At 37.4% G+C, this 17,895-nt stretch overlaps 1 protein-coding gene across 15 annotated transcripts in view; it reads right to left on the minus strand.

The window, feature by feature from the left end:
* The window catches only part of LOC107635950 (SWI/SNF-related matrix-associated actin-dependent regulator of chromatin subfamily A-like protein 1), a 94,804-nt gene that overhangs the window by 64,349 nt on the left and 12,560 nt on the right, over positions 1-17,895 (minus strand). Inside the window, exons 1-5 of one of the 15 annotated variants that reach the window (XM_021103261.1) lie at positions 16,777-17,376; positions 3,579-3,623; positions 3,291-3,379; positions 3,096-3,151; positions 2,947-2,989 (exon numbers count right to left, since the gene is read on the minus strand). In XM_021103261.1, the coding sequence (XP_020958920.1) occupies positions 2,947-2,989; positions 3,096-3,151; positions 3,291-3,379; positions 3,579-3,623; positions 16,777-16,801 (258 nt within the window). In that variant the 5' untranslated portion in view covers positions 16,802-17,376. The other 14 variants (XM_021103256.1, XR_002347632.1, XR_002347634.1 and 11 more) reach the window with 14 other exon arrangements.

Consider the following 17,895-nt stretch of genomic DNA (forward strand, 5'->3'; position numbering starts at 1 on the left):
GCCATTCTCGTTAACCACCGGAATAGCCGTGTTGCATTATATCAATACCTTGATGAGTGTTTTGAGGGTATTCAACCCAGTGTGGGAGAAGATTCCAGGTTAAATTTTGTTGACCTTGGCAACGGCAAGCTGTGTGCAATACTCTTTGGAAGTCTATATGATTTCGAATCTAATTCATCGGCGCTATGCTTCTCAGTTTTCACACTGTCAGTGGACTTTGCAGCATTGCAACTTGAGGGTGGGGCTCCTCCCATGGAGCGAGATTTCTTACAAGTGACTGTCCATAAGAAGAGTGCCTACACCATGGAGATCTCCAAGTTTGGTCATCATATGCGCCACGCGTTTGTTTGAAAAATTTAGTTTAAAAATTTGATTTGAGTCATATTTATAATATTATCGATTGAATACATTATTGATTTGATTAAGAAAACAAGAAAATAATAAGAATGATGATAAAGCAAAAATAATCTTCCGTCCGGGTTATAAAAATTCAAATCAAGTTTCTAAATGATTGAAGGAAAATAATGATGTTATTTTTAATTTTTTTAATGTCATTCCTGACATGATTTTTTTAACATTATCAAAATAGGTCATGTTCCTAAACAAAATAAGCTAATGTAGTGGTCAGTTTTAAACGAAGTGCTATAGAGGGGTTCTATGAGTCTATTCTTTCAAAGATGATCATTGCTACAAAATATAATGATACATGCGTATGGAGTAAAGAAATTTACAAGTCTCATTCATATATGATAATATACTACTCTGTACAGAGCCCCAAACTAAAACAAAAGACAGGGAAGCAAAAAGTTAAGAACAAGAAGTGGAAACCTAAAATCTGATGGGTGACTTTATCAACATTTTCTTCCAATACATATTTCACATAACCAAACCATTATCTCCAGCACAAGCAACATAGTTTAGTGTAGTCAGTTCTATTCAAAATCTATTATTTGTTGTATAATGGATTTCAGCTTCAAAAGGCATTTGAGTCATCAAAGGTGAATTCCCCATGTAAGCACATCTGGTTCTGCATGTAGACATAAACATTTAAGTTCCGATTCACTTGCCCCTGGCCACTTATCTGAGAAATTGGAAATCCATTTTGCATATCTTGCAAGTCATGACTGACAGGGCCGTTTCAGTTCAGGCTGATGTTCCGACTTCTGACCTATCCACGTTATCACATCTTCTGACAAACTGGTTAAGAGTTCTCTACCTTGAAGGGCTATGCTCAATAGTAGTATGCTTTGCAGGGCTACTCAATGGCTGATTATTTGGCACAACTAAGGTGTTCTCATGGCCATCTAACATCTGATTTTTCAATAACTAAAATTCAGATTGGTTTCTCAAAAACATCAAAAAGTAACTCTCAAATACTACTTGAGTATAAATCTTGACAAAATATGAATATAAACCAGAATGGAAACCTTGAAGCTAAGCATTATGTACATTTTGCATTACATATGATAGTTCAAGATGTAGAAATGTACCTGCCCCAAATTATCCAGTTTGAATTGCACCACATCTCTATGATGTAAAAATTTATACATCAATGCATAATAAATGTTAAGTCAATGCTATACCAAACAGCGAAAGACTGCAGAAATAACAGAACCTACCATATGATGTCGTGAACCGTATCATTTGCCAACAATTAGTATATATTTACTGATGAGACCTGCAAACAAGAACTAACTAGTCAAAAAAACAGAAGAGCACATGTTGTCTTTGCTACTCAAAAATTTAGATGTGAGAGTTCTTTTCATTTGAGATTATCTGTTTTCTTAATGTTGTCATGCAACTAGTAACAACTCTCTCCTTTCTACTTAATGAGTGTGAGAATACCAGGCCAATTCTATGAGCACGATCTTTGACCTGAATCAGATCACCTGGAGTCCAGGATTGTTCTGCAAAGCTTGCAGCAGTTAAAGTTAATCCAACTCCCCCAGCTTTAATGGATAGCTGCATGATAACGTGTCACATGAAATCATTATCTCAAGCACAAAAACTAACCCATACAACAGAAAAGATGCTTATAACGGAAACCCATGGAAGAAATACACAACGAAAAATACCACCATACCACAGCCGCTTTGATATAACCCTTTTCTTAAAATCCTAACCAATTGTTGCCTTCATGCACCGGGTGTACCTCCATCAATCCGGATGCAACCCACTTTTTTCTTCTGGAAGATTTCAACAGTTTTTTAAGTGTCTATAATTTTCAATATAAAAAAAATGAGTAAAACCGAAATGGTCTTACAAGAAGGCACTCATGTATCGCATCTATCATTGGCTGATGGTGCGCAAATATAAGAAACTTGCAACCTGCCTGCAGTGATCACAACATATTACACGTGATAACCACCACTAGCCCATATGAAATAGAAAGATGGAAACAAGAGAAAAAAAATTGAAGCAATCAAACTTTCAAATTAAGCATACACAATGATTTGGGGCGACAGGAAGATGGATGAAATATAAGAATTAACATATAGTCTAGTTTACAGTTCGTGTTTGTTTTGGTCACCACTCAGACCAGCCAACGTTGACACCAATAATAATTGTGGCATACGTATTAAAATGTCATATGCTGACATTTTCACTACACTGTTCGGCCAATTTAATTCATTCAACTTATGGTCCCACATTAAGGGGCACCGACTGCAATAAAAGCAATAAGAAAAGACCAATTTAACCAACATTGAACATATTTTAAACTATTGGATGACAAAAAACCATGCATCATGGAAGCTACTTTGCTATAACAGCTACTATATGGATGGAATCCCAAACACTTGACCAGCTTCCCCCCAAAGGAATTATATAAGCCAAGCTCAATTCTCATTCAGATAGAAAATAATAACATCAGTTTCCCAATTATAAAGAAAATGAAAATAGAAGAATTATTACCTGAACTTTATAATTAGATATTTCTCCTAGAGCCTTCTCTGCTTTTGACAAGGAAGACAGCGGGAACATCCATAACCTGCAGACTCAATAACTTTCAAATAAATAAGCCCTCAAAACAGCAATCCAGACAAGCGTGCTAGGATGAACACGCACACTTATTGCTGGAGGAGAGACAGAGATACCTTTCTTTTGCATTCCAAGAAGCTCTAGGGATTCTCCGAAAAGCAGAAATTATTACCTGCCATGAAACATAGCCTATAGAGAATGAGTACGCAGGAACTTGTTCAAGGTCAAAGACAGCCCCTAATTATGGAAAATTCAAATTTTTTGATAGAAATATAGAATTCAATACTCTTGATGAAGTTAGCATGTGAAACCTGGTCATATTGGAATTTCACCGCAACATGCCCACTGGAATGAAGAAAAAGTTTGACAGAAAACTTCGGCAGTTCTTTAGAAGGCTCATCTGGTTACATATAAAGCCAAAATCCAAAGCAAATGCTAATAGATCAACAAATGATATTTCAAAAACAAGAAGAAATTACATCTAAGTTTATAACCATTTTTTTTTTGTTATGGAAGATAAATAGAATTAGAGACAAGTAATATAGCCATAAACAATGACACTGAAACAAATGTTAAGGTTTTGAAGGAAAGAAGCTTACCTTGTTTTGTCCCTGGTTTCAATGAGGAGGGTAATGCTCTAGCTCCTGGATTGCAATACAAACACACAATGAGCAGTGTGATGCCTGAACATCTTTCCTATATCTTTTCCTGTTGAATTTGCATTCAATTTGTTGAGTTCAATTAGGAATTAATTATTTTTTAGCCACTATAGATGTTACTTTGAGTCGTGTACAATTCTGTTTCTTTTAGTTAGTATTCGATTGGATTTGATGGTGCAGAAAAAGAGAAGAAGGCTATATAGGGCAGGAATGACTTAGAGGATGGAGAGGAAGCTTGCACAAATGGAAGGAACACAAGAATTAAAGGAGATGACCAGCGAGGAGCGACGCGTGCGCGTACCTAACGCGCGCACGTGATTTGGAGATTTGCACAGCGACGTGTGCGAGTACCTGACGCGTACACGTGACACGCGAAGAAGACCATCGACGCGTACGTGTGACCGACGCGTACGCGTGACATGCGCCACGTGCAGAGAAAACGCAGAAAACGCTGATTGCTATAATTAATTCTGATTTAAACTTTAATTTTTATAAATAGGAAAAGATATTATATTAGTTTTAGAATATAGATTTTAAATTAAGGGTAAAGTATACTTTTTGTCCCTGAAGTTTACTAAAAGTTTCAAAATTACCCCTAAGTTTCAATTTGTTTCAATTTTATCCCAGAAGTTTTCGAATTGCATCAATTTTATCCTTTAAGTTGACGCCGTTTAAATTAGTAACAGACGTTAGTGATATGGCAAAGTGAAGCGTGTGATGTGGCAAGAAAGGTGAAACCCCCAAAATACCCATGGCTGAGTAACCCCAGTAAACGAATTGGCTTCCTTGTTCAAACATAAGCCTTTTATCTTCCCTGTGGCACGAAGGAACACAGCCAGAAAAACAGAATCAGTCGAGGAAGCTTGCTGGGTGGTCAGACGACGCACCGTTTTCTTGAGTCCGCCGCGAGGAGGGGCAGGACGGCCCATGCTGCGACGCCGTCGAGACTGAGGGAGGAGTCTCGGATAGCATTCAGTCATCAACAATTCAGTCTGGGGTAGCGCCATTCTGATCATCGTTTCCGACGAGGTAGGCCACGATTCTGATCAATCTTGCTACTGCATGTTTGAACAGTTAGGATTTAGGGTTTTTCTTTATCAGTCTTGATTGCTGTTAGGGTTCTATTACATTCAGGGATTGAGGGATTTCTGTTGAGTTTTTGTGAAAAATATAACTTTTACGTGGTCTATATTTTCGAACTATTAGTTACTCTGTTCTTTGGTCTGAAAATGTTTTTATAACGGCAGGATGGATGATTTCAGTGTTAGAGTTCATCACAGGGGTAGGTTTTGTAGTGATAAGGGTAAAACTGAGTATGTTGATGGTAAGGTGACAACGGTTGACTGGTGTGACAGAGATAGATGGAGTGTTATAGAGGCTTATGATGTGGTTGGAAAACTTGGGTACATTAACTTGATGGTTGCTTCTTGAAGACACCATATGGAGGATGGCTTTTGGTTGCTATGGGGTGGGATCCGAATGACCAGATGCTACCGATCGCATATGCAGTCGTGGAGGCTGAGACAAAAGATTCATGGACATGGTTCCTCTCAAACCTAATTGATGATATAGGAGCAGAGAAATTACTTCGTAGCACATTCATGTCTGACCAACAAAAGGTAATCTACTAACCTGTATTTTAGTGTAATTAAGATTTTGCTCTGTATTTTAGTATATTACGAGTTTGCTGTGAATTAGTCTTGATAACTATAATCATTATATTAAGATTGTATGATAACTATAATCACTATAATCATCATACCACTGAAGATGGTCATTGAAACTTGATGGCATATTGAATTTGTCCATGTGAATTATATATGTGTTCTTTTTGGTCTACTCTGTTTTGGTTTCTGCTATGGTGTATCTGCAGGACAGAAGCATAAGCAGAACACACTTGAAAATTAGTGAATTCATCATGTCACAGAACTCTCTCACTCTAACTCTCTGTGTCTAAGCCAATTTAGTCTATGGCTTCTTAGATGTAGGGATAGTAATAGTATGTAGCTGCTATTTATAATTAAATTTGAATTATTGAGTGCGCATAGTCAGCATAGAAAAAGAAGATTCTTTTACTGCAAACACACATTCCAATTATTACTTATTTTTTTATTCTTTTGGGTCCTATTCCAATAATTACTTCAGATTTTCCTTCTATAACTTTATAAAAGGATTGTCACAACAGGTTCTTAATGCCAATTTTAGTGCCAAACTATTTTAATCCTTTTAGGGATACTTTTGAAACATAAATTAAACTTCAAGGACAACAACATTAACAAGTTTTCGACTTTAGTACAGTTTTGAAACTGTTTACAAACAGCCATCCTATTCTTACTCTGCTATTTTCATCTGTCACAAACGCATTAGTTCCCTAACCTCAAATGGGTTCCATTCTTCACCCACAGATAAACCATTAGAATCACCATAAACCAACCCAACACACCAAAAATTACAGCCACCAACAGTTTGCATTTGGCATAAACTAATTTAGCCTTCAAGGTGGAAATCTTCATCTTCAACCTTGCAACCTCAGCCTCTTCTATCTCTGCAACTCCATCCGCCCAGGAAAAAAATGTGCCCTCCTTCCCAATCTGCAACATAAACACAAAAAAAAAAAAGAAATTGAAGATACTCAAGAAGACATCAAAATGAGAAAGCACTCAAACTTACATCAAAGTATACACAGCCCCAAAATCTCCGGCCGGGATTGTCTGGTGTCTTCGACCATCTCAGTACAGGGGGTTCACCACAGTTGCACGTTAGCGTTCTTCGTCGCCGACTACTTTTTTGTGATGATACAGAGCCTTGGGAAGCCATTCCTTAGGGTTTCTGATTCTTACAGAGAATGAAGAAGACGAACACGCAGACGTAAATGAAGAAGTTAGTTTTAGGGTTTCATGATGGGATTTTTACCTATTTTATTTTTTTAATATAAATTTTTAAACAAAAATTAAAAATTATTTAAAAAAACGTTTTACAAATGAGTCACACACATAGTTGCCACATGGAACTCCTTGTTGCCACGTCATTAACGTCTGTTAGTGATTTTAACGCTGTTAACGTTCAGGGGTAAAATTGATGCAATTCGACAACTTCTGGGATAAAATTGAAACAAATTGAAACTTAGGGGTAATTTTGAAACTTTTAGTAAACTTCAGGGACAAAAAATATACTTTACCCTTAAATTAATTAGGATTAGATATAAAAGAGAAAATAAACTTCTCTTCGGGGGATGCCAACATTATTCCACCTCATTCCAAATTTACAGTTTAAGAGAATCCTAGTTTTTACTCTTTTCCATGAGTAACTAAACCTCCACTTTTAATGTTAGGAGCTCTGTCTATTTGTATAGATTGATTCTATTATTTTTGTATTTTAATTCATGTACTGATTTATAATTTAAGAATTGTTTTCGTTCTTTATATTATGAATTTGGGTGGGACGGAAGTATGACCCTCTTTCTAATTGAGTTCTTGTATAACTTGGAAAATCTCTTTACTTGAACAACAGCTTGAAAACAATTTCTCCTAAATTCTAATTATCTGGACTTAACGGGATACGTGACATATAATTCTCTTATATTTGGATAATTAGGATTTTTGTGGCATAATAACTAGAATTAAACTTCACCCCCTAATTGAAATTAATTGATCAAGGAATTGGCGGTTGATGAAAGTTAGAGGAAACTAGAAAGGTCTAAGGAATTAGGGTCTAGTCACATATAATTTGCCATGAATTAAATCTTGCATGATTAAAATAAATTAATAAGAAAAGTCAATGCGAAAACTAGATAACTCTGAAGCCTTAACTGCCTTTTCTATATTATTTTTCCAACTTATTTACTTGCCTGCATTTACTGTTTTAATACTTTTGAACTCTCAAACACTATTTTCTGCTTGTCTAACTAAGTAAATTAATCAACCATTGTTGCTTAGTCCCTCAATTCTCGTGGGATCGACCCTCACATTTTTATTCCCGTCAAAATTTTTTTCTTTTCTTTTTTCTTTTGTTCTTTCGTTCGTGCCCCTCCTGTTTCGTTTTATTTCTCTTTTTTTTCTTTTGTTATTTGATTCTCGTTAACAAAAAAAATAATTTAATACTAATATTTTTCTTAATTTCTGAAATTAAGTTTGTTGTTCCCTAATTAGTCTTATTTTAATTTTTCTTATTTAATTTGTCTAATAATTTTAAAAATTTTTAGTCTTAATTTTGATAGTAATTTTCGAATTTTAGTGTTTGTTTGTTTTATTCAATATTTTTATCTCTTTACTCAGGTTACCTCACTGGAAATTCTCTGCACTCTGACGTAGAGAGTTCTATCCTTTCTTGTCTTTTGTCTGTTTATGCACATGAACAGAGACAAGGAACCACTCTTAGACTTTGATCCTGAACTTGAAAGGACTTTCAGGTGACGTTTGCAACAAACAAAACTTTACAAGGCTGTAGAATCCACTATGGATCCTAACAATGTTGCTAATGCCAATGTGGCAAACCCAAATGGAAATGAGCAACAAAGAAGAGTACTTGGGTCTTACTCTGCTCCTACTGCAGATCTTTATGGAAAAAGCATTGTGGTGCCTCCTATAGCTGCGAACAACTTTGAGTTGAAGCCACAATTGGTCACCCTGGTACAACAAAACTGCCAGTATCATGGTCTTCCCCACGAAGACCCAAATCAATTTATTTCTAATTTTCTGCAGATTTGTGATATTGTGAAGACAAATAGAGTGAACCCAGAGGTGTACAAACTCATGCTCTTCCCGTTTGCTCTGAGGGATGGAGCAAAGCTATGGCTAGATTCCCAACACAAGGAGCGTTTGGATACTTGGGACAAGGTTGTTACTGAGTTTCTTACTAAATTTTTCCCACCAAAGAAGCTGACTAAGCTTAGGGTGGAGGTTCAGACCTTCAGGCAGAAGAATGGTGAAACTCTTTATGAAGCTTGGGAGAGATACAAGCTACTGACTAGGCAATGCCCTCCGGACATGTTCTCCAAATGGACCCAACTAGATATCTTTTATGAAGGTTTGGGTGAAATGTCCAAGATGTGCTTAGATAATTCTGCAGGTGGTTCACTGCACAAGAAGAAGACACCGGAAGAAACTATTGAGCTTATTGAATTGGTTGCTAGCAACCAATATTTATACTCATCTAACAGGAATTTTGTGAACTCTGAGGGTCCTCAGAAGAAGGGTGTTATGGAAGTAGAAGCTCTTAATGCTATTCTTGCTCAGAACAAGCTTATGTCTCAGCAAATAAATCTACTTACTCAGCAGATGGGTGGCATACAAGTCTCAGCTATCAACACCCAAAATCCACCTCAAGAGGTCTCTTATGACATGACAGGTAATTTTGTGCAAAATGATAATTATGATTATGCTCAATCTTCTTCTGAACAGGTAAATTACATGGGAAATGGTCCCAGAAACCCCAATAATGATCCGTACTCTAAGACATACAATCAGGAATGGAGAAATCACCCAAATTTTGGGTGGAGGGATCAACCTCAGAGACCTTAGAATTTCAACAATAATTCTCAGGGCGGCTTCCAACAGAACAATCACAATACCCGCCAATTTCAGTCTCATCAACAACAATCACCTCCGCAGGCAAATTCTAAATCCCAAGAAGATTCTAATTGGGAGATGATGAGGATTTTTATGTAGAAAACCAGAGCCTTCATTAGAAACTTGGAGGTGCAAATGGGCCAACTGAGCAAGCAAATACCTGAGAGGTCTGCAAGTACATTTTCAGGTGATACAGTGGTGAACCCAAGAGAAGACTGCAAGGTTATTCAATTAAGAAGTGGTAAAGTAGCTGGCTCTAAGACCAAGGTCAATGGAGAGTTAGTTGAAAAAGAATCTCCAGAGGAGAAGAAGGAAGAAGTGGAGCACGCCCCTCCAAAGCGTGCAGACAACCCATTCCCTGACTCTCTTGACACTTATCCTACATTGCCAAAGGCTCCTGAATACAAGCCAAAAATGCCACATCCTCAGAGGTTTCAGAAGGCTTCCAAAGAAAAACAATTTTCTAAATTTTTAGATGTCTTCAAGAAGCTACAGATCAACATTTCTTTTGCAGAGGCTCTTGAGCAAATGCCTCTCTATACTAAATTTATGAAAGAGTTGCTGACCCACAAGAGGAATTGGAAGGAACAAGAAACAGTGGTGTTAACCAAGGAATGTAGTGTCATAATTCAACACAACCTTCCTGAGAAAATGCCAGATCCAGGGAGTTTCATAATTCCTTGCACCATTGGAGATGTCACCATTCAGACAGCTTTATGTGATCTTGGAGCTAGCATCAATCTAATGCCACTTTCAGTGATGAAAAAGCTTCAAATTAAGGAGGTAAAACCCACTCGTATTTCTCTTCAAATTGCTGATCTTTCTATTAAATTACATGTGGGTGTTGTTGAGGATTTACTTGTTAAAGTAGGACCATTTATTTTTCCTGTTGATTTTGTTATATTAGACATGGAAGAGGAGGTAAAATCCTCTATTATACTTGGTAGACCCTTTTTAGCTACAGGTAGAGCTCTGATTGATGTGCAAAAGGGTGAATTAACCCTGAGGGTTAATGAAGAATAGGTGGTCCTCAATGTTTTTGAAGCTCTCAAGCACCCTAATGATTCTGAAGGGAGTATGAAAATAGATGTTATTGAACCACTTGTTCAAGAGGTACTGAAAACTGAGGTACTTGATGACATTCTGGATCCTATTTCTTAGTATGAATTAGTGGAAGTTGATGATTTACTACCCCAGAAGGCTATGGTTCACACACCTAAAGCAGAGGAGGAAACTCCCAAGCTTGAGCTCAAACCTTTACCTCCTTCTTTGAAATATGTGTTCTTGGATAAAAATGATTCATATCCAGTGATTATTAGCTCTTCCCTGAATCTTGAAGAGGAAGAGGCGCTTATTTCAGTGCTCAGGAGCCATAAAACAGCTCTTGGGTGGACCATTAGTGACTTGAAGGGGATTAGTCCAACCAAGTGTATGTACAAGATCCTCCTTGAAGATGATGCTAAACCAATTGTGCAACCACAAAGGAGACTCAATCCAACTATGAAAGAGGTGGTCCAAAAGAGGTAATGAAATTATGGGAAGCATGTATTATTTACCCTATTTCTGATAGTCCTTGGGTAAGTCCAGTGCAGGTAGTTCCCAAGAAATGAGGGATGACAGTGATCAAGAATGAAAAGAATAAGCTTATTCCTACAAGGACAGTCACAGGATGGAGAATATGTATAGACTACAAGAGGCTCAACACTGCTACAAGGAAGGATCACTTCCCCCTGCCTTTCATTGATCAGATGCTTGAGAGGTTAGCTGGTCATGTTTTTTATTGTTTTCTAGATGGATATTCTGGATATAATCAAATTGCAGTGGACCCTCAAGATCAAGAGAAGACAGCATTCACATGCCCCTTTGGAGTATTTGCCTACAGGAGAATGCCTTTTGGACTTTGTAATGCTCCAGCAACTTTTCAGAGGTGTATGCTTTCAATTTTTTCTGATATGGTTAAAAAGTTCATTGAGGTATTTATGGATGATTTTTCTGTTTTTAGTAATTCTTTTGAATCCTGCCTTAAGCAATTATCTCTTGTCTTGAAACGGTGTCAAGAATCAAACCTTGTTTTAAATTGAAAAAAATGTCATTTTATGGTTACAGAAGGTATTGTTCTTGGACACTGGATTTCAAGTAAGGGAATTGAGGTTGATAGAGCAAAGGTGGAAGTAATTGAAAAATTACCACCACCAGCTAATGTTAAGGCAGTCAGGAGTTTCTTAGGTCATGCAGGATTTTATAGAAGATTTATAAAAGATTTTTCTAAAATTGCTAAACCATTAAGCAACCTGTTGGTTGCTGATGTTCCTTTTGTCTTTGATTCTGATTGCCTGCATGCTTTTGAAACTCTGAAAGCAAACCTTACCTCTGCTCCCATTATAGCTCCCCCTGACTGGGATTTACCATTTGAGTTGATGTGTGATGCTAGTGATTTTGCTATAGGAGCTGTTCTAGGACAGAGGCATGGCAAGCTTATACATGTCATTTACTATGCTAGCCGTGTGTTAATGATATCCAAAAGAATTACACAACTACAGAAAAAGAATTATTAGCTATTGTGTATGTTGTTGATAAGTTTAGGTCTTATTTAATTGGTTCTAAGGTTATTGTTTATACTGATCATGTTGCTTTGAAGTACCTTCTAACCAAACAGGATTCTAAACCAAGATTAATCAGATGGGTGTTGCTCCTTCAGGAGTTTGATATTGAGATAAAAGACAGGAAAGGGTCAGAAAATCAAGCAGCTGACCATCTCTCCATAATTGAGCCTGAAGCAAGAGTACAACCACCCACAGCTGTGACTGAGACGTTTTCGGATGAGCAATTGTTCTTCATTCAGCAGACTCCATGGTTTGCAGACATTGCAAATTACAAGGCCATGAATTTTATTCCAAGGGAGTACAGTAGGCAACAAGTAAAGAAGCTATTGACTGATGCCAAGTACTACATTTGGGAGGAACCATACCTTTTTAAAAGGTGTTCAGATGGTATAATCCGGAGATGTGTCCTGGATGAGGAAAAACAACAGATTCTTTGGCACTGTCATGGTTCTGATTATGGCGGCCACATTGGTGGTGAAAAGACAGCTACAAAGGTCCTTCAAAGCGGGTTTTACTGGCCGACTCTCTTCAGGGACTCAAGAGAATTTGTGAAGCACTGTGACAGATGTGAAAAAGCCACGAATCTCCCTGCCAACCATGAAATGCCACATCAGGGGATTCTTGAGGTTGAGTTGTTTGATGTGTGGGGCATTGATTTCATGGGACCCTTCCCACCTTCACATTCAAACAACTATATCCTAGTGGCAGTTGATTATGTGTCCAAGTGGATTGAAGCTGTGGCTCTACCCACCAATGATGCCAAGGTGGTAATGAGCTTTCTTCAGAGATATATCTTTAGCCGGTTTGGTGTCCCAAGGACACTCATTAGTGGTGGAGGAAGTCACTTCTGTAACAGACAGCTGAACTCTCTTCTGCAGAGATATGGAGTCCGTCATAAAGTGACAACCCCCTATCACCCTCAGACAAGTGGACAGGTTGAAGTTTCCAATAGGAAACTTAAGAGGATTCTAGAGAAGACCGTCAGTGTTTCAAGAAAGGACTGGTCTAGGAAGCTTGATGATGCTCTCTGGGTATACCGAATAGCTTACAAGAATCCTATTGGCATGTCCCCTTATCAGTTGGTCTATGGCAATGCCTGTCACTTGCCAGTTGAGCTGGAGCATAAAGCTTACTGGGCAATCAGGTATCTGAATCTTGATTTAGAAGCTACAGGAATTAAGTGAATGCTTCAGTTGAATGAGCTTGATGAATTCAGATATTCAGCCTATGAGAATGCCAAGCTCTATAAGGAGAGAACCAAGTTATTACACGACAAGAAGATTGCCATCAGAGCTTTCCCGGGAAGCTGAAATTCTGGTGGTCAGGACCGTTTGTGGTTACCAGAGCTTCACCATATGGTCATGTGGAAATACAGGAAGAGAATGCTGATAGGAAATTCATAGTGAATGGCTAGAGGTTGAAGCACTATCTTGGAGGCGAGATCGATCGCCAGAGGTCCGCTCATCTGCTGAATTAGCAGCACTGACCGTTAAGCTAGTGACGTTAAAGAAGCGCTTGTCGGGAGGCAACCCGATGATTTCGTATCCTTAGTTATTTTTCGTAGTAGTGATTTTCTTATTTATTTGATTTTTATTGAGTTTTTACTGTTTTTCTTTCAATTTACGTGTGTTCTGATCATGCAGCTATTTTAGAACAGGAACCGAACACTTCGAAAAAAAAGGGGTGTTGGACGCGTGCGCATCATGTGTGAGTTTGCACCACCAAGGAATTGACCCGAGAGTTGGGCCAGAGTGGTGCTGAAAGCGTGCTTTGCGCACAAGCAAGACCACGCGCACGCGTCCCTCACGCGTACGCGTTGTTTGCGATTTCAGCCCATCACGCGGATGCGTCCTTGACGCGCACGCGTGACCATGTAAAATCGGTTTAAAAGGTGTTTGGCCAGAGAGTTATGATGGTGTGAGGCTAGAGCTGTGCTGGGCGCACAAGCCCCATCACACGTACGCGTCCCTGACGCGTGTGCGTCGTTTTCCCATCCTGGCCGTCCACGACGCGCACGCGTCATATACAATTTTGGCTCTCGTGCGTATCTGAACAGAGAGTTGTACGTGCACGGGGCTGCCCTTGCGCCATTCACATAACCAACATCACGCGTACGCGTCCCAGACGGGTACGCGTCGCTTGAAATTCGCGCGATCCACGCGTACGCGTCACAAGCGACGCCCAATTAAACCATCTCAGCGCCTGATTTCAAATCATCCACCCCCCAATCCTAATTCTCTCTTGTTCTTTTATCCTTTTATTCTTCTTTCATCATACTATTTTTTTTTATGTCTTTTTATGTCCCTCTCTGTTTTCAGTTCTTCTTTGCTTGAGGACAAGCAAATCTTTAAGTTTGGTGTTGTCACTTCGCTGATGATTTTTCTGTTTATTTTTATGGTACCAAAGGGAGGTGAATCATCTTCACAGATGAGTACAGCCTGAAAAATAAAACGGCCACTAGGATAACTGAGGTGGTTGAATTCCTTTCATTCTATATTCCTTCCCGCTCTTACTATGTTATGTTCCGTTTTTTTTATATTTTTCTTTGTTTATTGCATGATCCTTTATTAGTTAGATTCCTAGGTTCTAGTTTAGTTCTGTTATTTCAAAATTTCTGTTAGTTGCTTTAATTCTGAAAGGTGTCTCATGTATTGCACTGAGCATGAAATCAAAAAGAAAGAAGAAAAAGGGGATGTAATGCATGAGAAATTGAGTTTATTTTTTTAAGAGTAGTCTCATTTAATCAAATGTGGTAGTGTTCTCTGTGATTCTGAATGCATGACATAAACCGTGCATGTTTGAATTTGAATCAAGGAATATTGACGTATAAGGAAAAAGAATTTAGAGAAGTATTATGAATTTTCTGAAAATTAGTGATAGTTAATCCTTGAAGCAAAAGAAACAGCAAAAAAAAAGGGAGAAGATGATATAAAACCAAGGTCCAAGGCTCTGAGCATCAATGACTAGGGAGGTCAAACATGATTAAAAGCTTAAAGAGTTGTTTTCCTAGTCATATGCTTATGGTGTTCTTGTGTCAAGTAATCATTGAGACAAAACATTTAGAGTTGAGATCAATTACAATTAGTAGAGTATGCCAAAGGCTTTGAGCACCACTGTCTGGGAATAGCTGAAAGAAAAAAATCAAAACTTAAAAAGAGTTTCCCAGTTAAGTGCTTGTGGTGTTCTTATGTCAATTAACCCTTGAGACAGAACATTTAAAGTCACGGCTAGGCTCAAGGTGCAAAGCACCAGTTAATTGAGAATTAAGGGATATCTGCTGTGTTCAAGGATTTAACTGAGGTATAAAGATCAGAGAACACAAAATATGATCCGAATTATAATTCCACATGACATTGACATTCCTCTGATTCAAAGGAGAGTGAGATGCCAAAACTATTCAGAATTGCAATAGATAAATCCCACTTTAAGAAGAGACACAAGCATAACTGAACTCTCACTTCTCATGCAAATTCACATCTTAATCTTGCACTTATTTTGGTTGCTTGAGGACAAGCAACAATTCAAGTTTGGTGTTGTGATGCGTGAGCATCTTTCCTATCTTTTCCTAGTGAATTTGCATTCAATTTGTTGAGTTTAATCAAGAATTAATTATCTTTTAGCCACTATGGATGCTACTTTGAGTCGTGTACAATTCTGTTTATTTTAGGTAGCATTCGACTGGATTTGATGAAGTTTCCGTAAAAAAAGAGAAGAAGGCTATATAGGGCAAGAATGGCTTAGAGGATGGAGAGAAAGCTTGCACAAATGGAACGAGCACAAGAATTAAAGGAGATGACCAGCGAGGAGCGACGCGTGCGCGTACCTGACGCACGCGCGTGATTTGGAGATTTGCACAGCGACGCGTGCGCGTCCCTGACGCGTACACGTGACACGCGAAGAAGACCATCGACGCGTACGCGTGACCAACGCGTACGCGTGACATGCAGAAAACGCAGAAAACGCTGATTGCTATACTTAATTCTGATTTAAACTTTAATTTTTATAAATAGAAAAAGATATTATATTAGTTTTAGAATATAGATTTTAAATTAATTAGGATTAGATATAAAAGAGAAAAGAAACTTCTCTTCGGGGGATGCCAACATTATTCCACCTCATTCCAAATTTACAGTTTAAGAAAATCCTAGTTTTCACTCTTTTCCATGAGCAACTAAATCTCCACTGTTAAGGTTAGGAGCTCTGTCTATTTGTATGGATTGATTCTATTGTTTTTGTATTTTAATTCATGTACTGATTTATAATTTAAGAATTGTTTTTGTTCTTTATCTTATGAATTTGGGTGGAACGGAAGTATGACTCTCTTTCTAATTGAGTTCTTGTATAACTTGGAAAAGCTCTTTACTTGAACAACAGCTTGAAAATAATTTCTCCTAAATTCTAATTATCTGGACTTAACGAGATACGTAACATATAATCCTCTTATATTTAGATAATTAGGATTTTTGTAGCATGATAACTAGAATTAAACTTCACCCCCTAATTGGAATTAATTGACCAAGAAATTAACGGTTGATGAAAGTTAGAGGAGACTAGAAAAGTCTAAGGAACTAGGGTCTAGTCACATATAGTTTGCCATGAATTAAATCTTGCATGATTAAAATAAATTAATAAGAAAAGTCAATCCGAAAAATAGATAACTCTGAAGCCTTAACTGCCTTCTCCATATTGTTTTTCCAACTTATTTACTTGCCTACATTGTGATATTCTGAATTTACTGTTTAATACTTTTGAACTCTCAAACACTATTTTCTGCTTGTCTAACTAAGTAAATTAATCAACCATTGTTGCTTAGTCCCTCAATCCTCGTGGGATCGACCCTCACTCACCTGAGGTATTACTTGGTACGACCCGATGCACTTGTCAGTTAGTTTGTGCACCACAATGCTCCTTCCAAAATCTGAACCACAGAGTACAGGGAAGAATACTAAAGGGTAAAGACTATAGTACCAAACATCTTTTGATTCTTTTGCATTGTTTTGTAACATTAAAATGAGGCATACACACTCATGAACAACACTTTAACAAAATTACCCACATACCAAAAGACAAATTTAACCCAACAAGAGCAAAAAGGAAAGCAAAGCTAGACAAACCCCATGAACAATACATAATGGGAAACATGAAACGGAAAAAAGATGATAACTTTACCCTTTGAGGATGGAATCGAAAATGGGGTTTGGTGGGAAGGGTTGGGAATGGTTGGCAGACGGTGGTTTTGGAAAATGATGTTGTTGTAGATTGAATTGTTGAGAAGAAGGAGGGGGTAGAAGAGTTGTGAAGTTGAGCAATTTTCTGGAAAGCATCACGTTCAAGAGAATCGAGTTCTTGTGCAGTCCTCTACCTCCACTTCAAACTTCTTTGGTGACAACTCTTGATACTTGGCAAATTGTTCCTTCGCCTCGTCATTCCGATCAAGCAAATTATAAATAATTTTTTTTTGCAAAAGGTGTGAATGAAGAGCGCCTCCTTGTCCTGGCCGACTTCAATCTTCTGCTCTAGTAGCCACTTCAGCTCACTCACAACTTCCGTCTCAGCGTTTTCGATACTGGATTCTTCCAAAAATCTAAGGAGACACCTCTTATATTAGAAACTATTTAACAAATCAAAGAAATTAACAAATCAAGAAATAATGTTTGGTAACCAAAGAAAATTAGCCAAAAACAGTCATAATTTGTTTTATTTAGCATTCATTAATTATTGCGACAATTAATGAATGCTAAATAAGATAAATTCTGGCTGTTTTTTTTTGTCTCCCTAGCATTACCCTTTTAAAATATAGACAAATAATAATTAGCCATGTAAAATTTATTTTTCACATAAGCATTTAATTTTTTTGTTTAAAATATATATTATATCACCACTTTTACTAAAACGCTCTTTTAATTAAATAAAAATAAAAAAATATTTTTTTTAATTTTATAAAACTAACTGACATGTACTTATTAGTTAGACTACAAAATAAAAATTTAATAAATTTAAATATTTATATTCAATCGAGTTAAAATTTTAAACTAATTAAATTTCTCTATCTAAAACAGGTTGTATTTCTTTTCTTATAAATCCAGA

This window comes from Arachis ipaensis, chromosome B01 (assembly GCF_000816755.2).
Source record: "Arachis ipaensis cultivar K30076 chromosome B01, Araip1.1, whole genome shotgun sequence".
Lineage (NCBI taxonomy): Eukaryota > Viridiplantae > Streptophyta > Magnoliopsida > Fabales > Fabaceae > Arachis > Arachis ipaensis.